The sequence below is a fragment of the Octopus bimaculoides genome, chromosome 7, assembly GCF_046866305.1.
Source record: "Octopus bimaculoides isolate indiv1 chromosome 7, ASM4686630v1, whole genome shotgun sequence".
NCBI classification, from domain to species: Eukaryota; Metazoa; Mollusca; class Cephalopoda; order Octopoda; family Octopodidae; genus Octopus; species Octopus bimaculoides.
The window spans coordinates 64,220,015-64,244,486 of record NC_142934.1 but is presented as its reverse complement, the minus strand read 5'-3'; the positions used below and the strand labels follow the sequence as shown (position 1 = coordinate 64,244,486).

Here is a 24,472-nt window from a genome sequence, read left to right as displayed (position 1 = left end):
TATTATATATTTATGCATTATATATATATATATATATATATATATATATATATATGTATGTATGTATATATAATAATATTAGGGACAAAATCCAAAATACAGGTAAAAACTCAAACACATTTTTCTATATGTGATAGTGGATTTTCATCGATGAGTTCTTGAAACTTGGTTCTTTTCCCTAAAACTGTATATATGTATATATATATAAATGTGGCTGTTGCCAGTACCGCCTGACTGGCCCTCGTGCCGGTGGCACCTAAAAGCACCCACTACACTCTTGGTGTGAGGAAGTGCATCCAGCTGTAGAAACTCTGCCAGATCAGATTGGAGCCTGGTGCAGCCATCTGGTTCGCCAGTCCTGAGTCAAATTGTCCAACCCATGCTAGCATAGAAAGCGGACGCTAAACGCTGCTGCTGCTGATGATGATGATGGTGATATATGTATATATATATATTTATGCATTATATTTATATATTATATATATATTTATGTTTTATATATATATATATATATATATATATATATGTATTATATATATATATATATATATATATATATATGTATTATATATATATATGTATTATATATATATATATTATATGTATATGTTATATATGTGTACTATATATATTTGTTTATTTACTTTGTCGTTACAGCTCAGCTGTGGCCATGCTAGAGCACCGCCGTTTGGTTAACACTTGTTACTGAGAGCCTCCTCTAATATGTGGCACTTGGTGAAGGATGGAGTTTGACGTAGCTATCCTCATTTGGTCCTCTTGCCGTGAGATAGGTGCATCTGGGACTCTCAACAGGAAGAGGTCCACCCTTGATTTGAAAATGCCTGTGTCTACTTTTGTGTAGGTTCTTCAAGCTCTTTGGGAGAATATTAAAAGGCTGTGGACCCCTCAACCTCAGGCTGTTGCAATAACTGGTCCTGAAGCGTGATGGCATTGCTGGGATCTTTGGCCTTGTGGATTGTCAACCTGTTCTGGCATTGGTGTGGCTTTCAATACCTAAATTTGGCACAATTCCTTCCAGGTTCTTCCAGATGTATATTACTGTATACCTCTCCCGCCTTCGCTCCAGGGAGTAGAGTCTTAGCTGTTTCAGCCTTTCCCAGTAGCTGATCTGTTGCAAAGATATGATCTTCTTTCTGAAGCTTGGCTGGATTGCTTCAAGGTCCGCTGTTAATTTTACACTGTTGGATGACCATAGCTGGGAGCAGTAATCCATACAGCTGAGGACGAATGTCCTCCAGAGGACCATCATGGTTTCCTTATCTCAGGATCCATCCCACCAGTCTGCACTTTGTCGCCATCCTGGTAATGTGCACTTGAAAAGAGGTATCATCACGCATGTTGATACCCAGGCCCCTCACTGATTTAGGCTCTGGGATTGTAATTCCCTGTGGACCAGTGTACCCTGTAAGTTTCATATTCAGGTTTGGATGCTGGTAGCACAGGGCTTGGAATTTTTGAGCATTAAACTGCATATTATTATTCTCAGCCCATCTGTAAATTGAATCCAACTCCCGCTGCAGATGTGCAACATTGCTGGGGCTCTGTATTTCTTGTGAGACTTTCATTTCGTCACTGGGCTATCCGGGCAGTTGAGGGCATATCTGAGAGGGCCACTATGAAAAGCAGTGGTCCCAAGGCAATGCCCTGTGGAACACCACTCGCTATTTTTGTTTTCATCGAGGTGGCTCCATTGACCACTACTGCCTGACTTTCTATCTTTCAGAAAGTCATGTAACCACTCTCCAAGTTTTCTAGCTATGCTGAGATCATGCAGTTTGTGGCATATCATACCATGATCCACTTTATCAAAAGCTTTTGCAAAATCAAGGTATATTATGTCCACATGTGAGTTGTTGAGTAGCTGCCTCAACACCCAGTCATAATGTTGTAAGGGCTGGGTCAGGCAGCTCCTACCTGGTTGAAAGCCTTGCTGGGTATCACTCAGCAAGTTATTTTCTTCAAGGAATGTGATTAGTTTCCCTCTGACTATCCGTTCCATGACTTTGCTGATGTGCAGTCAGAGAGATAGGCCTATAGTTTTTGGCATCTGCTCTGCTTCCTCCTTTATGGATTGGGCATATTATTCCTTCCTTCAGCTTGCTTGGCAGCCTGCTATTTGCAAAAAAGCTCTGGTAGAGAATCTGAAGGGGTTTTACCAGGGCATGCTTTGAGGAGGATCGATGGGAATCAATTGAAACCAGCAGTTGAGTTTACGTCCACCTCATCTATGGCTAGTAGTATATCTTCTTCGCGAATGTCGATGTATTCCGTTGTAACTGCCTCGCTGGTTTTCGGTGAGGCGGCAAAGAACTCCACTGGTTCGTTCATTTGTCTGTGTTCCAACAGGGTGGTAAAGACACTTTTTAACTGGTCATTCAGTACGCCACTGATCCTGGTTGGACTATCTGTGAGGGAGCCTTCCTTTTGGAAGAGGGGTCCTATCTTGCAGTGTACTGAGGCTGTTTCTTTTGCATAATGAAAGAAGGCCTTTGGGTTTGACTTAATGTTTTTTATAACCCGGGCTTCTCTGTCTGCTCTCTCCCTCGCATAGGATTGTTGCAGGCTTTTTTCAATCTCCATCAGTGTTGTTTTTAGGCAGGACCTTTCGCTACTTTTGGGATGTTGGTTGAGGTGATTTGCAACCTTCATCCGTCGTCTCATGAGGATCTTCCTTTCCCTTGGAATTTTGTTTCTATTTGTTTTGACCTTGTACTCTGAGACATATTTCTGGCATATAGTTTGCACAACAGACATGAAATATTCTAGTTTCATGCCAATGTCTGGTGTGGAGAGACATTTTGGCCAGTCCTGTGTGAGGATCTTTTTCAATCAATTTCCAGTCTGGTTTGTGGAAGTTCAGACCAGACCAGGCATTGTGAGTGTTTATTTGGCGAAAACACTTAAAGCTCCATGAGGCTCCGGTAGGGGCTGGTGGCGAACCCTGCTCTACTCATTCACTGCAACCTTCTTTCACTCTTTCTCCCTGGTTCTGTTGTACTTCTATTTTAAAAGGCCAGTCTTGTCACTCTGTGTCGTGCTGAATCTCTCCGAGAACTACGTTAAAGATACACGTGTCTTTGGAGTGCTCAGCCACTTGCACGTTAATTTCATTAGCAGGCTGTTCCGTGGATTGGATCAACTGGAACCCTCGTCGTCGTGTTTGACGTAGTGCCTTATATATATATATATACATATATATATATATTATACATATATTATACATATATATTATATATTCTATTATTATTTTATTTGTTTCAGTCATTTGACTGCGGCCATGCTGGAGCACCGCCTTTAGTCGAACAAGTCGACCGCAGGGCTTACTCGAGTACTTATCCTATCGGTCTCTTTTGCAGAAGCGGTAAGTTACGGGAGCGTAAATACACCTACATCGGTTGTCAAGCGATGGTGGGGAGACAAACATGCACAAACACACACACACACACATATATATATATATATATATATATATATATATATATATATATATATATACGACGGGCTTCTTTGAGTTTCCGTGTCCCAAATCCACTCACAAGGCTTTGTCGGCCCGAGGCTATAGTAGAAGACACTCTATTCCTTTATTTGTTTCAGTCATTCGACTGGAGCCATGCCTCATATTCATTTGGGCCATGCCTTATATACATATGGCCTTTTAATACCATCTGCTGTTAAACGTCAACACTTAACTGTTTATGTGTTTGGGCATGTACCGGTATCGCGCTGTCAAAATGAAGTTTATTAATGCATATGCTTTATACTTATATGGAAACATTCAATATTATTAATTAACAGGGATCATTTCATTTCTTCCATCCAGCAATTCATTTATTTGTTATTCAAACTTAATACGATCTCGTCAGCGAATTGCCTTCGCCTTGCTTTTCATGTTAGAAATTTCCATTACGCAGAAACAAAACACCCTTACATACTGCGCCTTCTTTTTACTCATTATTTCTTCCCGATTCTTTTGCTTTTCTTCCTCTCAATTTTATGCTCCTCTTGTCTTGTTCTCCCCCCCCTCCCTAATTCTGCTGTTTCATTCTCAAGAATACCTTCCTCTCTCTGTATACTAATCACTGTTCTTGATCCCTAATATGTAAGGATATGCTGCAATTTTTCAAGGTATTTTTTTTACGAGGGGGAAAAAAACGCATTTTCCCTATTTTCAATTATGTATCCTTATGAATTACAACTTGTTTCTTTCTAAATGTATTTTTTTTTAATTAAAAAAAAAAAAATTGCTAATTTGTCGAATATAGCGGACTTTCGGATATGTAACACGTACAAGTGATGATATATTTATTATATATAGAACTTATTTTCGTTTATTCATTCAAAACGTGTATCGAATTCTGGTAACAGACATGATGCATGCGCATACGACCTCACACACGGATATATATATATATACACTCTCTCTTTCCTTTCCTGAGCGTCCAATAATACTATCCATATCACGTCCTCACTTTGTTTTTTTGTTTCTTTGTTATTGTGTTTTTGAACTATATATATATATATATATATATATATATATATATATATATATATATATATATATTTCTATATAATTAAGGATATAAATCGTTATTTTAAATAACGATCAAATGGAGTGGCAGCATGGGAAGAAAAACCTTATAGGTTATAATTATTATTAAAATTATAAATAAGGGTATCTAAGAGATACCACCATGCTTGAAATAGCAGTCAAAACCTGGCTCTAAAACCCACACCAGGAGTTCAATACAGCACAAGGTGTAAAGACAAATAGATAAATAAACTAGTGAAAATTGGAATTGTTCACTCGATCGTTGTGACTGCACATGGTTTTTATTCTGACAGTTTATAATAGGATATTGAAATGATCGTTTCTTACATCGACACAAGTTTGCATACAGGAAGCGGTTTTTTTTTTATTACATCTCTCCTAAGATTGGATCTTCAGGTTAGCTTGTTCTGGCAATAACGTCTGTCCAATTTCCTGCTAAACCCTCTCTCACGAACTGCTGCAGTTAAGCCTTCCTTCGTAAAACTAGAAACGGTCGTTTTCTTCTTTTTAATGCCAGGATATGATTAGTTAACACGCGAAAGGTGTCAGTCATTTCAATTTTAAACTAGCACAAGGCGTATGATGGGTTATTAAATCGATCCAATACATACGTGGTTCTTATTTCTACCGATCCTGGATTGATGAATGTAAGGGAAAGACGATCGGCTCAATGATCCCTTCATATGAAACAACCAGATTCTATTGTTAAGACTTGTCCGTAATCCATCATACCGACTACTATCTGTTTCATCAACTTTACCTCCTTTAGTTAAGTGTTTAATGCTTGCTTATGTCTTCTACGTTAGTTATTTTTAATGTAGCTTAGAGGTATAAGGCATAGAAGTCACCCCTCTTTCATTTTCTTTTTCTCTAACGTAAATTGATTTGAACCGCCAGCTAGTTAGTTAGAGTGTGGCTATGTGGTTTATCGAGCGTATCTTCATTTTGTTTTCATTTTTACACTGTGGTTAGATATACTGTTGTGAAAGGCATGATGAACCACATAGAGTCTCGTTTCTATTTGCAAACCTCTCCTGTGAATAGAAAGCCATGTGACATGCCAGAAATCAATAACATTAGCTGTGATCTCATGAGTTTGATCAACTCTGATTACTAAAACCAACATTTTCTGCCTCACACTCTACACATAGTGAAGTTCGATGTACGATGAACACCAGTGTGTGTGTGTGTAAGTTAGCCATTCGATAAATAGAGAATGATAAAATAAGTACTAGAGTTAGTGCAATCAACGAAACTCATTAATCCCTTGACTTAATCTATAAAAGTGTGTGTGTATATTCATAGATGTACATACATACTTAGGGCTAACTACAGATTGGTGCCTATGTCTGGTTCCGTATAACTTTCTTAGAATACATATCTTTAATGAAATTTTGCAGATACATTTTTGGGAGTGTAGATAACGATTAGGTTGATAGTATTTAAAACAACAATAACATTTTTTAAAGTAGTTTCTGAACATTGTCCTTACTTTCTTCTTTCTCATGATTCTCTTTTTTAAAATGCATCTTTCTTTAATAAGAAATTGGTTTTCGAGTGTGCAGATTATTTCAGTTTGATGTTGCCAACCTAAATCTAAGGAGGAAGAAAAAAAAGTGAAAATGCTGAAGTTTTTAGAAATTTGTGGTAACGAAGTCCGGACGATCTGTAACGAAACTCCTCCATTCGACTGAGTTTTTTTTTTTCTTTGTCAACATATGGTTTTCACCCAGGTGGCTCAGGTTCGGTTCATTACATTGGAACCTCAATTTTTAATGGCAGTGCCCCTGTATGGCCACAGCCTCTGGCTAAAACTGATTACAGAATAATTATCGCAATCTACACCCACACTTTGAAGGTAGTCATGAAAGAAACGAAGACGAAGGCATTAAGGATGTAAACAATCATTCATCTTACTCATGTTTGTTATTAAGTTTGGCATTAAATTCACCGATGAAATTTATTCCCCCCCCCCTCCTTAAAAATAAAGAAATATTATCAAACCGAGCCATGTCCTTTCTAATATTGTGTTTATTTTTCTCTAAAACCGGTGGCCCACGTCTGTTTTGTTTGCTAAATTTTAATGTATGTAATCCAGTTATTTTTTATATCAATATATATTACATTCGTTTATTTTTCATACTACACCCATCTAATTATTTCTGTATTAGTTTTTCACATTCCTCCGTTTTTTTTTTCCACCACAGCCATCTGTTATTTAATATATTCGTCGTTTTTGTTTCTACATCCATCTATTTATTAGTTTATTGCATTCGTCCACCTTTCTCACTGCAGCCATCGATCTATCCACTTATTTCGAAATTAGTTTATTATATTCGTTTTTCCCATTGCAGACATCTGTCCTTTATTGTATTCGTCATCTATCCACCTAATTCTATATAACACTTTTATCTTCATTCGTCCGTTTTCTCGTTACTTCCATCTCTCTATTTCTACCGCTGTTATCTATCCGTTGTCTGCTTGAACATTCGTCCATATGTGTGTTTGTTTTCTTCAACTGTCTGTCTATCCAGTATTTTCTATGGTTAGAAACAAGCTAATCTAATCCATCTTTCTCTTCGAAATGTCCGTCCGTACCTGGTCCTATTTCTCCCTTTCTCACTGCTTTTTCTTCAGTCTATTACTCCATTCAGTACATTGCGGTCCTTACCTCACCGTCTCTTTGCCCCTTTATTCATTCATTCCCTTCTCTTAGCGTCTGTTATATGAAAACGCCCATTAATATTTTCCATTGGCTTCTTTACATCATTCCTTTTAGCAACTCGGGTTTCATCTTCGTTATATATATATATATATATATATATATATATATATATATTACCCCGGGTCTTTCATGTCCACTCTGAACTGGTGTGTAAGACCCAATCAATTTCAGAATGTCCAGCCTTTTACTCATGCTTCTTGATCGTTATTTAATGTTCATGATTATAGTTTCATTGTTAAGTGCGAGTATAGACTGCTATGTACTATATAGTCCTTCCCCAACACGGGTTTTCATTTCCCGGTTATCGCTGATATCACACACCTTGCCTTGTAACATGACGGAAATGTCTTCGAGAAAGGCAGAAATGTCACGCATTTCCTTTTTTTTTCTTTTTTCTCTTTTCAAAAATAAATCTGGAAGCCTTTGCAAGCAAATTCTGCTCCCTTCACTCACGCTTCGGAAAAACAATGAGAAATGCCGATTCACTTGTGTCGCTAATGTCCTCAAGGAAAGCATAAACCTAACACAATCTCCATTCCCTTCCTCTTGCATAAAATACTGAAACCTTGGTGTCGTCAGTCTAAGAAATCGTTTATTACGCTTTCAAAATACCATGCCAGTTAGTTCGTTGTTCAATTATCTGCTGCAAATAACTATAATTTAATACTGCTGACGGGTTTTGCTTGACAGTATAATAATAATGATATATGTACGTTATGGTTGCAAAATCCGGTAAATTACAATATCGGTGGGTTTTTCCACAGGACGAGTAGCGGGCATGTTGCACTGACTGAGGTGGGCATGAAATTTGGCTGATGGCGCGAGAGCAAATGTTTAGTGATACTAGTAGTTTGGTATCAGATAATAGTTTCTACTAAGTTAAAAGCATGAATTAAAACATAAAAAACTATAACCAGTGTTTTTTGGAGCATCATAACAATGTTGAAAAGTAGTTACGGTGTACTGACGATTGTGGTAATAGTAATAATAATTGCTTCTATTATAGGCACAAGGCTTGACATATTAGCGAAAAGGGTTAGTCGGTTACATCGAGTTCCAGTGCTCGACTTGTACTTATTTATCAATCACGAAATTAGACTCCGGCGGAATTTGAACTTAAAATGAAAAGCCGGAAGAAATGCCGCTAAGCATTTTAATGTGTGCATTGATTGCTTAACGCAGTGGACATGAGAGTTGCAAACATGGATAGTTGTTGCAATTCGGTCCTTTCGAAAGTGTGTCTTGAACTCTTCAGGAATTCCTTGTACAGATGTTGCCTTGTGTAAAAGCTTTTCTTGATCAAAATATTTACCAAGATTTCTATTTTAATACGGATGGATATATATATATATATATATAATAGGGATAAAAATCCAGAATTACGGGTAAAAAACTCAATTAAAATCAATTTATTAAAAATTAAAATTAAATTAAGTTTCACAGTGGATTTTCATCGATCAGTTCATGAACCTTGGTTCTTTCCCCTAAAACTATATATAAATATATATACTCTCAGATTTCTGTATAAACGAAATGATAATGTGCAACATATTTTTGATGTAACATTTCTCGGAGCTACTGTTTACCAATGGAACGTAAAGAAAAGTTAAATTTTGAATGAAAAAACACCAGTACCGTGGTAACTAATAATAAATAAAATAGCGGACGTGTTTATATATATACATATATATATATATATATATATATATATATATATAACACATACGTACATGCATACATACATGCACACGAACAAATAGTATCACGTGCATGGGCGCGCTCACATTTTCGGTTGTATGTCCGAAATGGGTTGAAGAAAGACTTGTGTTTTCGATATTCTTGTACTTTAATGTTATATTTTCTTTGTCACTTTTTCGTCTACAAATACAAACCCAGTAGATGGAAAAGAGATAAAGAAAAAGGGCACACGCCACGTAAGAAGGGATGTGATATATTGGCGAACAGGAGGTAGATACATATAAAAGAGAAAGTGGTGGGGGACATTAAATTTAATATAGATAAAATGGTCAATATTAGTTACTGTTTAAAAAGTAATTTGGTAAGCAATAACACACTGACAGTTTGTTATTGCTAGTTTCAAGAAAGAACATTATACGAAATGTACAGTGACTGCCTGATCGTAGCACTTTGCCCGCCCTCTTGACATATCTCGTATTTTTTTTCTCACTCTTATTTCAAAAAAGACACAACCTCTTTCCATTGGCCTATGTCGTTTACATAGTCAAACACTTTGTTATCATCGCCATCGTTATTTTTGGGTTGGAAAATCCTTTTAAAGCAGATTGCTTTACTGTTTCTGTTTTACAGTTTATATGCAAAAGCGTCTCCTTTTTTTGTCATCCCTCAGGAATTAAATCTGTCTGTATGTATTAGTTATTATTTGTTAGGCATTCTTTCGGTATGTTATTTATTAATTTTGGTAAGAACAGAGGATAGCATTATCTGTTGTTTTATATTCTTCTAACAGGCCGTCAGGTGTTAGAATGTGCATTTTATTCTATATATTTTTCTTTTGTAATTTTAAAAAGCAATCCTTCGAATAACTGACCTTTGATAGATTCGATCTCTTGTGATTTTGGAATTATTTCTCCTTGCCTCACCTTCCATCTGTACGCTTTTAAACATATCCCACAATGTTGGAAACTGAAGTTTTCAAGGATCAAAATATATTTTAGTTGTGGAGGAGTTGTTAAAATAAAAGACTAAAAATAAAGCCACTTTATGAAAACATTATACTAGATTATTCACCACAATCATTGTATATATCGATATATGTACTCATATGTCCTGTTCTAGTGGGAATGTCACCAACAGAAAATAGTTTATTGCTTGGGAACAGCTTGAGGTGGGTGGATACGCTGCGTGAATGAATGGGCATTGCTTGTAAGTTTTGCTTTGTACTGAGTGTAATGTATTTCTTATACATGCGCGCACTTTCGGATGTCAGTGCTGTTGCATTTGTTTGTGTATACTAATATCTGACACGTCTCCTGGTTAAAAAAATTTAGTGTTAGCAGGGCCATCTTAGCAGCGTTGTAGCCCACCCCGGGCAAATGTACTGGGCCCTATAGCAAATTGTACATAGATTCGAATTGGACCCCTAGACCCATGGGATCCCTGGGCAGCTGCCCAGTGTGCTTATGCCTTCAGATAGCACTGAGTGTAAGATTTCTCTCTTCGTGTACTATACAATGTTTTCTCTCTCTATTTCATGGTTACAGTATTAAACGTTAACCCATACACACGAGTACATTGAGGAGCTCTGCCTCTCTACGGTCCATTAACCGGTTAGAAATAACAGCTAAATTACTCTATCATTCTCTGCCAATTTAAAGAAAGAATTGGAAATATAAAAATACAAAAAAATGTTTTTTTAAAAACCTTCAGTCTGGAGGTTCATGACTGGAACGCTTTTGGTTGTATATCTGCTGCATTGGTGCTGATCTGGGCTGCGGGAAGCTAAGCTACAATAACAATATGCATAAATATGTTTATTGAAAATTTCTGTACCTACATTCATGCAGAAAGTGTCTTAGAAAATCATGCCTGCACAGATTCAGTGTTTTGGTATACAGATGTCTGAATAAAACTGGCATTCCGTCGGTTACAACGACAAGTGTTCCAGTTGTTCCGATCAACACAACAGCTTGCTTGTGAAATTAACATGCAAGTGGCTGAGTATTCCACAGACATGCGTATCTTTAATATAATTCTCACGAATATTCAGCATGACATTGAATGTAACAAGGCTGGCTTCTTTGAATTACAGGTACAACTCATTTTTGCCAGCTGAGTGGATTGGAGCAACATGAAATAGTGTTTGGTTCAAGGACACAATGCCCTGCCAGGAATCGAACTCATGACCTTACGATTGTGAGCTGAATACCCTAACCACTAAGCCATGCGCCTACACTAGCCCTTTAGCACTCGGATTACTCATTCAAATACAATGCTTATTTATTGAAATAGCACCATTTGAGACTGATCGTTACTAACGTCGCCTTACTGGTACTTGTGCCAGTGGCACATTAGAAAACATTTGAGCGAGATCGTTGCCAGTGCCGCTGGACTAGCTCCTGTGCAGGTGGCACGTAAAAGCACCCACTACACTCTCGGAGTGGTTGGCATTAGGAAGGGCATCCAGCTGTAGAAACTCTGCCAGATCAGATTGGAGCCTGGTGCAGCCATCCAGTTCACCAGTCCTCAGTTAAATCGTCCAGCATGGAAAGCGGATGTTAAACGACGATGATGATGATGATTGTTTTGAATTATCATGCATTATCTTGTTTAATTTTAGAAGGACATTGGCTGGTTTAAATGCTAAAGAGCTAGATGTAGGTATGAAAGATGGTTAGACACACACACACACACACACACACACACACACACACACACACATAAATGTGTCCTCTGTTTTTTTGACCTTAAGTATTCCATTTATTTATCAATGGATTTATTATAACATAGTGCAAGTGGGCACCTGTAACATAATCTTCAGACAGAATCAGTCTGACACTGTATAATGATATGGCTGGTCTTTTGAATAACAGATACACATTCCAGATGATCGATTTAGTCTGGTGGAAGGGAACTGTGCCCATGGCTTCTGCAGGTTTTCTGAAACTGATGAAATTGACATGTTTGATGTTCTTGAACAACTTCAAATGAAAGGCCACATGAAAAATATGAGCAGAAGGGACATTCCAGAATTTCCAAATTGGGTGAGTGGGTGGGTTGCTAAGCAAAGCTGTTAGTGCATGCATTACAGAGTGGAGGACCCAATATGGATGATAAAAAAGCAGAGAGACAAGTGAGTCAGGTGGCTCTTAGATGAATGTGGCACAAGAAGAATGAGTTCCAAAGGGCAAAAGCCATTAATGTAGCAACAGAGACACACATCTTGTGCCACATTCATCTAAGAGCCACCTGACTCACTTGTCTCTCTGCTTTTTCATCATCCATATTGGGTCCCCTACTCTGCAATGCATGCACTAACAGCTTTGCTTAGCAACCCACCCACTCACCCTACAGAGAGAAAGAGTGAGGACTCAGCATATCTTTGCTCCAGATGCTGGGGTGTGTTAGTTTGTCAGCTGGCCTTTTGTAAAGAGGTAACAATATAATGTGTAGCTCCTTTATTGAAGAAACAACATTGTAAAACTGCTGATGTCGGTATAAAATAAATACCATATGTGGGTGGAGAAATAGATTTTACTGATTAGATAAAAGTAGCTAAAATTGTAATAAAAATAGAATAATATATGAAAAGATTATTAACTCTAGCATTTAAACCAACTGTATCTGGCCCATATACCCTACCTATTCATGTTCAGACCGGTGGAATCGATCTAATTTACTGGCCCCCTCCTCCAATATTTCAGGCCTTGTGCCTAGAGTAGAAAACAACGTCATTCTAAAATTTAGCAAATTATTTCATTCTTTTACTTGTTTCTGTCATTTGACTGCTGCCATACTGGAGCACTACCTTAAAGGGTGTTAGTCAAAGAAATTGACCTGAGGACTTATTCTTTGTAAGCCTAGCACTTATTCTATCGGTCTCTTTTGCTGAACCGTTAGAATAAGTACTGGGGTCAATTTATCTGACTAAAACCCTTCAAGGCGGTGCTCCAGCATGGCCGCAGTCAAATGATTGAAAGAAGTAAAAGAATGTATTGAGACACTCTTTTACTTGTTTCAGTCTTTTGACTGTGGCCATGCTGGAGCACCGCCGTTAGTCGAGCAAATCGACCCCAGGACTTATTCTTTGAAAGCCTAGTACTTATTCTATTGGTCTCTTTTTGCCGAACCGCTAAGTTACGGGGACGTAAACACACCAGCATCGGTTGTCAGACGGGACACACACACACACACACACACACACACACACACACACATACATACAACAAGCTTCTTTTCAGTTTCCATCTACCAAATCCACTCACAAGGCTTTGGTCGGCCCGAGGCTATAGTAGAAGACACTTACCCAAGGTGCCATGCAGTGGGACTGAACCCGGAACCATGTGGTTGGTAAGTAAGCTACTTACTACACAGCCACGCGTGCATTGAATCATATTTGTAAGGATAGAGGTTGTCTCTCAAGTCCCAAAAAGTCAGTTCTGCAATTTCTTGCTGAACAACCTGCACGAATGCTTTGTTTATAATTGCCAAATGTTTATGCTGTACATTAGCACACTCCCTTCATCAAATTGACATTACCTGTACAGGTAGGTGCACGGTGTGCCACACTTTGAAGTGATCACAGAACACCATGAGAGGAAGTGTTTTTGCTTAAGAACACAATGCACTGCCTGCTCTAGGAATTGAACCCATGTTCTTGCAATTGTGAGTGCAAACACACTAACCATTTGGCCATATGCCTTCATAACTTGTAAAGATAACGTGTGTGTGTTGCTGAGTCATGTTTATAAATAAATCATGTGTTTTGAGTCATGTATATAAAGATATCACATGCTTTGAGTCATGTTTATATTACAATATATAGATCTCCTGCATTGTTTATATTTATGTGTGTATTGAATCAAGTTTTCTGTTTAACCCTTTTGTTGTCATATCTCTAATGAATTTACTGCTTTTGTTTCAATTAGTTTTGAATATAATGAAAAATTTAGTGAAATAGGTTAGTCATTATTAATCTGGTATTTGAAACTTAATTCAGCATGAAATTTTGGAAGATTTTAATTTATCTATTTTTTATCTTTTAGCTATTTCAGTCATATTAGAATGTACTACTTTGAAGGGTTTTATTCAAATAAATCGACCCCAGTACTTTTTTTTATTTTATTTTATTTTTATTTGTAAACCTGGTACTTATTCTATGAGTCTCTTTGCCAAACAGGACATAAACAAACCAGCACTGGTTGTCAAGCAGTATTGGGGAGGGGGCGTGGGCACACACACACACACACACACATGTATAATAATTATATACGAGGAGCTTCCTTCACTTTCTATCTACCTAATCCACTCACAAGGCTTTGGTCGACCCTGGGCTATAGTAGACAAGACTTGTCCAAGGTCCCATGCTGTGGAACTGAACCCAGAAATTTCTTAACCACACAGACACACTTATCCTTTTGTTATCATGTCTCTGTTGAATAACACTGCCTTTGTTTCAATTCATTTTGAATATAATGACGAAGTTAGTAAAATAGCTTAGTCATTATCATCTAGTAATTAAAACTTAAATTAGCATGAAATTTTGATGAAAGACTTTTATTTAGATCCATTTTACAAACAGAAAGTTTGCATGATTAGAGCTAAACAAGGGTGGGTTGATATCAAAGGATTAAAATGATAGATAGGGGAAAATTGAGGCCTCCTTCATTGGTAGGTTAGGTTTCTATTGTATGGCTGCCCCTTTTATCTTTGACCATTTCATCTTTGTTGTAAGTTAGCAGTTTGTTACCCTTGGCATTTAGTTTTGAGGAATCGGCCTTCATCAAGCTTGTAATCAAAGATGATTCAGTTTTGGCTATCATGATTTTTATTTACTTTTTTTTTGCAAACATTGTAATCTTTCCAATGCATCCTTTGATTTTTAAGATAGAAGGGAATGGTTTGAAGGAGTTTGGCACGAGAGAGAGAGAGAATATAGTGACTTGAATCAACTCATGCTATGGTTAATTATTTTACTGACATAGCAAGGAAGGGAAAACAGGAAAAGCAGCTGTTGCTGAGATTTGAAACCTAGAATGAAAAGAGACTTCAACTAAATTTGATAGGATTGTGGACAGTTAGCTGAGTGTCCAGCTGCTTGTTCTTGATCTGTGTTTGCGTCAGTAGTCGGAGATTTAACATGAAAATGGCATAGTCCACCTTGTTTAGAGCAGTGACAGAAGCACTGTTTGTGTCAGTGAAAATGGCATTTAATATTAGTTTCAAATTTTGGGCACAGGGCTAGCAATTTCGGAGGAGAGGGTAAATTGATTACATTGACCCTCATGAATGAAATGCTGCTACTTACCAAAACATTTAATACTGAATTGGCACAGTCCACCTTGTTTTAAGCAGTGACAGCAGCTCTATATGTGTCAATGGCCAGGACATTTAACATTAGAATGGCACAGTTCACTTTGCTGTTCCAAATAGTGACTGTTTATCTAGCAAGTGAATTTTTTTTTCTTAAGTTGCAATATGGATTAATATTTTTTCAGAGGGAATTTAAGTTACCACACAAGACCTTCGTAGACAGATGATAAGGCCTCCCTGAGGTAACAAAAAAATTTTGCAAGTATGGTCAACTGAATTCCTGTGGGGCTTAGTAGTAAAAGTACAACATTGACTTTTCGGAACCTTTGGTTCCAAAGCGATTCCAGACTGCTGATCTTTCCAAACCAGGGATAGTCAAACTCTAAATTCAACATGGTGGCAGCCTATTGACTGAAACATGTAAAAGGTAAAGATATTAAATAATTAAATGGAATACAGGTACCTATACATTAGTATAAATGATACAAGTTTATTAATACTGTACCATGCAAAGTACTAGTCTGTGCAAGGTACCAGTAAACTAACCTGACAGCTGTGGAAATTTGTAGTTACTGTGCATAAATTAGAGTGGATTACAAGAGATTCCAAACCATCAGTGCCAGGAAAGTTGGTGGTGTACCTGTATCAAAATAAAAAGTGGTAATGGATGGCTGAGGGTGCCATGAAAAGTCTTCCTTATTAGTTCCCTTGTTGGTTGAGGAATAAATAATTTCATACATCACAGTTTTAAGGACCAGCTTTCATAAATTTGTTGTCTTTTATTCATCTGGCTTTTTCCCCTTCATTCAAGTTTGCTTTTTAATCATTCATTTTATGTATGCACTTTCTTATTCATGCTGTCTCTCTCTCTCTCTCTCTCTCTCTCTCTCTCTCTCTCTCTCTCTCATTACTCCCCATCTTTCTGTTTTTCATCCCCCCTTTCTCATTTAATTCTCTGTTTTTTTCTTAAGTGTGTCTTACCTTTATTCCATTATTGTCCACATTTTATTCCATTCTGTCTTTATTCATTTATTCAATCTTTATTCCATTGTTTCATTCCATTCTTTATTCTACCCATTCATCCTCTTAGTCATTATTCCATCCATTCATTCCACTCTTTACTCATTCATTCATTCATTCACTCAATCCTTTATTCCATTCATCCACTCAGTCTTCACTCCTTTCAAAATGTCTTTCAGTCATTCATATCTATATAAGCCAAACTGGAGAAATATTCCAGTCTATGAGTTCAACATAAGTACTTACAAATGTTTTGTATGTTATTTCTCCCACACAGAACTACATTTCATAGCTTCTAAGGCATAAAACAGTACCGGTTATTTTTGGTAATATTCAAATACTTCTTTATTATTTCTGTTCTTGTGGTTTCACAAGCTACACTAACATACTATTGAGTATTGTTACAGAGTAGGGTATTGAGAGAGGACCATATGTGGTTGCTTGACCTGCTAGAAATGCCTGCTAAATCTCCCATAAATCACCATATTATTTAAAAAAAGAAAGGATACATGCGTGAATGTGTGTGTGTGTGTCCATCGAGGATGTAGTCTTGGATACAATGTACCTTAAGCAAAATACTGGATGCTAATCACTACACGAACACCTGATTTCATATTTATTCAATGAGGTTTCTCAGTGGAATTGGAGCAGCAACAACAGCAGCATACTATAATAGTTGAAGAGAAAATGCAAAGTCAGTTGAGAACTGTATACTACAATAGAAAGGGAGATTGATAGATAACAAGACAAATATAGAGGAGATCCATAACTAAACACAATGGCAGAAATATTGAGACAGGCAGCAGAGACAGTGAGGGACAGATTATTCAGGCAATCTCCATCTTCTCTCTGTTACCCGGACAAAAAATCTTTTGTTGCTTACATACCACCCACTTACCACCATCACCATTACTATCATCATCACCATCATCCACCCCTGGACATTATTGTCTCGAGTCCTAAGACTCATAGGACCTGTCACTTGGTTTCCATGGTGTTTAAGTGACTGAGATCACATTACTCCTGAGGTGTTAACTATAGTAGCAGTAGCAATAGTAGTAGTAGTAGTAGTAGTAGTAGTAGTAGTAGTAGTAGTGGTGGTGGTGGTGGTGGTGGTGGTGGTGGTAGTAGTAGTAGTGATGTGCCTACTGAAGTGAATCACTGCTATTTAAATACCATTTGCAGACTATAAGCATTCTATATTGTGTCTTCTATCAACTGTAACCCAGAATTCATGGAGATGTGACAAACTGGTCTTGTTCATGAAGCACTATCATCAACCAGCAAGGGTGCCTCTTTGTTTGGCCTGCTAGAAGTGCAGCTAAATCTGCCTCAAACCACACCCTGCTATGAAAAGAAGAGAAAGGAAGAATACATGAAATAAAGTGGTCCAAGAAACATCATCATCATTGTTGTTTTAACATCTGCTTTTTCGCGCTTGCATGGGACAGAGGCTTTGGTCGACCCTGGGCTATAGCAGAACATACTTGCTTGAGACACCATGCAGTGGGATTAAACCTGAAAACATGTGGCTAGAAAACAAACTTCTGAATCATACAACCATGCCTGCATGATAGTCACAGCTTCTATCTCCATGCCACATCAGTTGTCTACTCTAATTCAAGAGCACAGAATGGCTTTCATTGGAGTTTTTGTGGTTATGATGTTGCATCATTTGCAATGTTTTTATGAGACACCACTTTTGGCTGGTCTTGTTTCTAGTCCTGCAGAATGTCCACAACACCCTCATCCTCACCTGACAAGCCAGGTTGAGGAGCTGGTTTAGTTGCCAACCATCCAACCATAAAACGGGTAGTTCTGAGTTGCATGGTACCAGTAGTAGGATTTTTCCTGGTCCGACTCTATGGTCATGGCTGGAATACTTTATATCATAGACCTGTCTGCTTGATCATGACAAATTAAGGTCTAAACAAGAGCATGTGGATATGCTGATTGGCACCTTGGGTAAGTGTCTTTTAACATAGCTTTGAGTTGACTAAAGACAGTAAATGCAATTTGGTGGACAGAAACTGACCAGCAGAAGGTTTGTTCCTATTTGGTCAGTAGACTTAATCTAGCACCTTGGGTGCTTTTAGTAAAGTTCACTCCATTGTAAGCATTTGTGTCATGTCTTCAATCTGACAATGACTTCTTCCTTTCCCCTCCCCCACTGGTCATGAAGGCTCTGGAAAGGCTCATGAATGTTACTCTTCATTTTGTTTTTTTTTTCATACTCATTTGGACAGAGGTATGGCTGTGTGGCTAAAGAGGCTCACTTTGAACCATGTGGTTTTTGAGTTCAGTCCTACTGCCTGGTACCTTGAAAAAGTGCCTTCAACTATAGCCCCAGGTCAAATTATGCTTTGTGAATGGATTTGGTAGAAGGAAACTGAAGAGAATCCATTGTGTGTGTGTGTCTCCTTGACTTGACATCCCATACTAATTGTAAACAAACGTTACCATCATACAAATGATGTTATTTGTTTGGCATATAATCAATACTGGTCATTGACCAAGATTGTTTTTTTGTTTTTTTTGCCACATAATTATTTTTAGTTAATAGCCACAGTTGTGGTTGTGTATGGTTTAGAGCCTTGCTTCTCAACTATGTGGTCTTGGGTTCAATCTCACTGTGTGACACCTTGGGCAAGTATCTTCTACTATGACTCTGAGCTTGATGAAAGCCTTGTGGATTTGGTAGATGGCAGCTGAAAGAAGCCCATTGTATGTATGTGTGTGAGTGTCTCCTTGTCTTGACATCATGTGATAGCTGTAAAATGGTTGTCACTGTCATACAAGCAGTGTCATTCATTTCCAATATTCTGTTAGAATATGCTCGACCATGGAGAAATCATATTACCCTACTTGGAAACTGCTAAGAGCTGGCAATCAGAAGGGCATCTGGCCATAGAAAATCTGCCTCAAATAAACTCCATCTGACCCATGCAAGCAGAGGAAAGTGGCTGTTAAATGATGGTGATAGTAATGATGATGATGATGATGATGATGATGATGATGACTCCCCCTTGACAATTTTCAGTTAGTGTGATATCACCTATCATTCTCTCCCCAAGCTAATGACCATAAGTGAATGTGTATGCATGAACCCTTACAAAGTTTGAAAAAGAGAAAACTTGGAAGTGTGGCATGCATATTTTACCAAAATGTATTAAGAATACAATTGGAAGAAAAATGGGCCTCACTGTGAGGTGAAACAAAGTCACAGAAAGTGTTGTTTTAGACAATGTGGTGGCATCTGTATGGTTATATGATTACTATTACTGATAGAAATAGTGGGCTAAATCTACCTAATACAACACTGCCATTTTTAAAAAGGATATCTTGGATATGTAGTTCTACTAATATTTATCTGAAAAGGAAAAAAAAAAAAAAAAAATAAGAAAGGGAAAAGATGGGATTGTAATGGTTGTTATACCTTTGGTTGTAGGTGGGCTTAATCAGGGCTGATCTGGCGTGAAACAGTAACAACAAAAATTGTTCTCAGCCTCAAAGGTATTTTTACTGCAACTTCGGATGAAAGAAAACCTAGTTGTTTGGTCGAAACTGAGTCACCTCTGATCGAGTAAATCTGAAATCAAAAGCATTCCTTCCATTCTGTGTGAGTGTATATCGTGTTTTGCAGCTATTGTATATCTAGAGTTACATTATTCAATGTGTCCTCCATCTTTTTGTTGTTTATTTTTGTAGTAAATCCAGATTTAAGTGAGATTTGGCTGCTATTTTTAGCAGCTTAATCAGCTGTGTGAAGATTCTCTTGGTCTGTTCGTAGTCTATTATTCAAAGGGGCTTGTACATACTAGATGTGTCTTGACTAGAAAGGATTATATATATATATATATATCTTTGTTATAGACTGACTACACAAATTCTTCTTTGTAGTTATTGTTCTACCTGTGAATTGGTTAACTGTTTTCTCTGTTGTAGCAATTGTCATATTAAGGTGAACAATTAATTTACTGTTTCATTGGTTTTAGTCACTGTACTATGATCATGCTGGGGTACTACTGTCTTCCAAAGTTTTTAGCAAATTATATCAACCTCAGCATTTTTGTGAGTCTAATACTTATCTTATTGATTTCTATTTTGAAATTTTTTTAGTTATGGTTTTTATATAAAAGCTGTAACCTGACACATCAGTTTACATTGGTAAGCATAAATACATTCACCTACTAACACATATATTTTGACTTAGTGCTACTTACACTGTAAGATGCGTAAGAAAGCAAGTTTCTTCTAGTGTAGTCAATTTGTCACAGTTCTCTCCATTCCTGTCCAACTGGTCCTCATGTATTTGAGGTCTTCCTAGAATGCCTAGAGCCAGGTACACTCAGGCTGTTCCTTTTTCCTTCTTCTATTATTTATTATGGCTTCAACTCCACAGGTAGAAAGAAATGTTGGCTTCTTTCTGACATCTTCAACATCATCACATTCAGTGTTTGCTTCGAACTGTATCAACCAAGCATTAGCTTCTTTCAAGTTGTTCAAGTTTAAATGTTTTCCGGATGTCCTTCTCATCACAATATGTTCTGTTTCACTCATTAGAAAATATACTGAATGTTCGTAACTGCAAGTTACACTGTGCAGTTCCTAGCCTCATCCTCTCTGTGTGTAGTTTTATCGCTCCTTTTATGGCTGTCAGCTCACACATCTCTCATCTCATGGTTTTTATGTGGTTGCATGAAACTTGAGAGTTATGTATATATATATATATATATATATATATATATATATATATATATATATATATATATCAATACATCAAAATCAGCAACCCAATGCAACTATTACACCTTCCTTCCATTTCTTTTCTCTCTCTCCCTCTCTGTGTCAGATATATGTATATTGATCATCTTTAGTCCATTACCACTGTGTGATGGAATATGAACCAATACATGTCTCCAGTTGACAAGAGACCTTCTATTTTGTCACTTGACCTGATAGAAACACCAGCCAAACTTTCCTAAAATTACAAGCAACCAACTTTAAAAAAAATAATACCTGCATTTAATGTATTGTTAGATAAACTGTTAAAGGTAGAATAGTTACTGCTTGCTTTTGATCATAATCGTTCACAATCAGAGCTGATCTGAAGTGACTAACGGGTAATGCCATACTTAAAACTCTTGAACTCCCAAGCTGTAGCTTTGCAACCAGAAGCAGTTTTCTGTTCTACCCAGGACGAAAATACATTATCAGGATAATATGTAGTAAGTACACTACTGTTGTGATGTATACTTAATGTAGAACTATAGAATAGTATGTACTATATGTTACCAGTGTCTTTTATCAAGATTTCAGATTGACCCAAGCTTTGTAATGAAACAGCAAAACTGTGTAGAGGTCTGTTGGACTGTTCTTGTTCTAAGAGTGAAAGACTTGATCCATTCTCTAGTTTAAACCCTTTGCCTGTTCTTGTGTATCACATGTAATGCACAAAACATATTTCCTTGGCATCCAAGCATCATATATGATCATTCCAGATACTTTTTCAACCAACAAAGTCTGGGGACTTACAAAAAGGAAAGCTTTATACTTTTACTTCAGAACGTGTGAAGCAAAGCTAATTAAAAATTTGAAAACAAACATGGACGTTTAGGACAAACTTAGGAAAATGCTTTGGACAGGAAATAGTTGACAACAGCAACTGGCTCATAGAAAGCTTTTAGTAGACCTGCTGGCCAGGTCTCTAGTGTGATGATGACTCCCACCCTCCACGTTTCAGAAGTCCTACAAAGAGTAATGTGATCTGCCCTTTCTCATGACTAAATACCAAAGAAAAGTAAATAAATAATGTAATTATGACAATTTATCTATTATGTTAATATAGGTCGGCAGAATCACTGAAATATTTTGAAGTGCTGGGCTAAATGTCTTGCTGTATGTAGTTATCTCCCTTTACTTTTATTTTCTGCTGGAGTTAATTTTTACACTTTCTCACCTTTGGAGAAAGCCCAGTTTACAAGAAACACTATCACAACCACTACCAATCCTAGTTTAAATAGCAAGTTTGATTCCTCTCCATCACCTTTCCAACATTTTTTTAATGGTTTTCTGTCAAACTTTAGAAATTATTAATTTAAATCAAAGTTTGAAAAAAAAAGAAGAAATTTTTCCAAACTTGATTGAAATTAATACAAATGGATAAACGATTTCTTTCTCTCCCATCTCCAATAAATAAATTTATAGTACAAACTATCATTATTTCCATTTTCATCTCCTTCATTGGACACGAAACTCGGCTTGTGAAGACCTGTTGGGGCAAGCGAAATCGTGATGGCACCTGTGCCCAGCGTCGCCTTCCTGGCACTTGTGCTGGTGGCATGTGTAAAGACATTTGAACGAGATCGTGCCAGTGCCGCTGGACTGGCTCCTGTGCAGGTGACACGTAAAATACACCATTTTGAGCGTGGCCGTTGCCAGTACCACCTGACTGGCCTTCGTGCTGGTGGCACGTAAAAGCACCCACTACACTCTCAGAGTGGTTGGCATTAGGAAGGGCATCCAGCTGTAGAAACTCTGCCTAATCAAATTGGAGCCTGGTGTAGCCTTCGGGTTCCACCAGTTCTCAATCATATCGTCCAACCCATGCTAGCATGGAAAGCGGACGTTAAACGATGATGATGATGATGAATGTTATTGTTAGTCCACTCTGCTCGGTGGTTAGTGTTAGGAAGGGCATCCAGCTGTAAAAATCCTGCCAAAACAGCCACAAAAGTCTGGTGCAGGCTTCTGCCTGGCTGGTTCCTGCCAGCATGGAAAGCGGACATTAAACGATCATGAGGAATGTTATGGTGAGCTGACTGAATTGTTAGTAGGCTGGACAAAATGAGTAGCAGCATTTCTTCCAGCTTTACATACTGAGTTCAAATGCCAGCAAGATCAACTTTGTCTTTCATCCTTCAGGTCAATAAAATAAGTACCAGCTGAGCACTGGGATCGACTTTTCCCTCTCCTCAAAAATTGCTGGCTTCGTGCCAAATTTAGAAGAGTTGTTGTTGTTGTTGCTTGGGCCCAGATCAATCTTGGTTCAGCAAATGATATTGTCAGTTAAGCTTTTTTTTCTGACACTACATTTTGCTTCCTAGCCATTACAGTTGTAGTTAAGTTATTAACAATTTTGGGAAAGGTATCAGTTTCAGGAATTCCTCATTTGAATCTAAATTTCTTTTGGTTATTTGTATGTTTTATTAATTTTATTTATTTATTTATTTATTTATTTATTTATTCTTGTTTCTTCCGTAGTAGTCAAAATGAATAGTTCTGTGAACGGTTTCAGTACGGAAGACGACAGCCGGAGTGGGCATGATCAGATCTGCAGCCTTATAGATGATGGTGAGCGCTGCAGGCGTCCAGCAGGTAATGCAAGCTATAGCAAACGGATACAGAAGACAGTGCAACAGAAAAAATTAAAACTGACGAGGGATGATTGTGTAAGTTGTTTCATTTCTTCTGGTTGTGGCCTGGGAGTGATGATGTTCAAGTGTTGATTGTTCTGGGCATTGACAAGGATCAAGAGAACAGCCTAGTGGACTTTAAGCCAGCATGGCTGTATAGTTAAGAAGTTTGCCTTGCAATGATATTATTTTAGGTTTAGTCCCTTGTGCAGCACTTTGGGTAAATGTTTTTCTACTGTAGATTCAAGCTGACCAAAGCTTTAAGAAACTAAAAAAAAAAAAAAAAAGGGATCTGTTTTGTGTGTGTGTGTGTGTTTACGGAGTGTATTGATTTTTTAAATTTTTATTATTTTTACCTTGTGGCAGTAGCACTAATAGGGTTTTGCAATTTACAAAACTGGAGAGAAATAGGAGGGAAAGTTTGATGAGTTAAAGCAAGGTGATGAGAGAGAGAGAGAGAGAGTATGGTTAGAGGTAAAATGTGATTTAATTTAGCAAGAAAGAGGGTCAGAATAGTAAGAGTGATGTCAAAATTCATTTACATAAAAAAAGTGAAACAAATTACTTGTATATTTTGAAGTAGTGTTTGATCAATAGAGATGAAGCTATGTCAGTTTTAATAGCTCTTGATATGAAAAATTTCACACCAAGACTTTATCTAGCAATACAATACAGTGAGGGACAGTATGATGTGTTGATTTTTCTTCCTCTAAATAAATATTGTTTATTTAG

The 24,472-nt window shown here is 37.4% G+C and overlaps 1 protein-coding gene across 1 annotated transcript in view; it reads left to right on the top strand.

Moving 5' to 3' along the window:
- Positions 1 to 24,472, top strand: part of LOC106878088 (histone deacetylase complex subunit SAP30L) — a 44,205-nt gene that overhangs the window by 11,249 nt on the left and 8,484 nt on the right. Inside the window, exon 2 of the mRNA XM_014927187.3 lies at positions 23,589 to 23,776. Within this exon, the coding sequence (XP_014782673.1) occupies positions 23,597 to 23,776 (180 nt within the window). The 5' untranslated portion in view covers positions 23,589 to 23,596. The remainder of the gene's footprint in view (positions 1 to 23,588; positions 23,777 to 24,472) is intronic.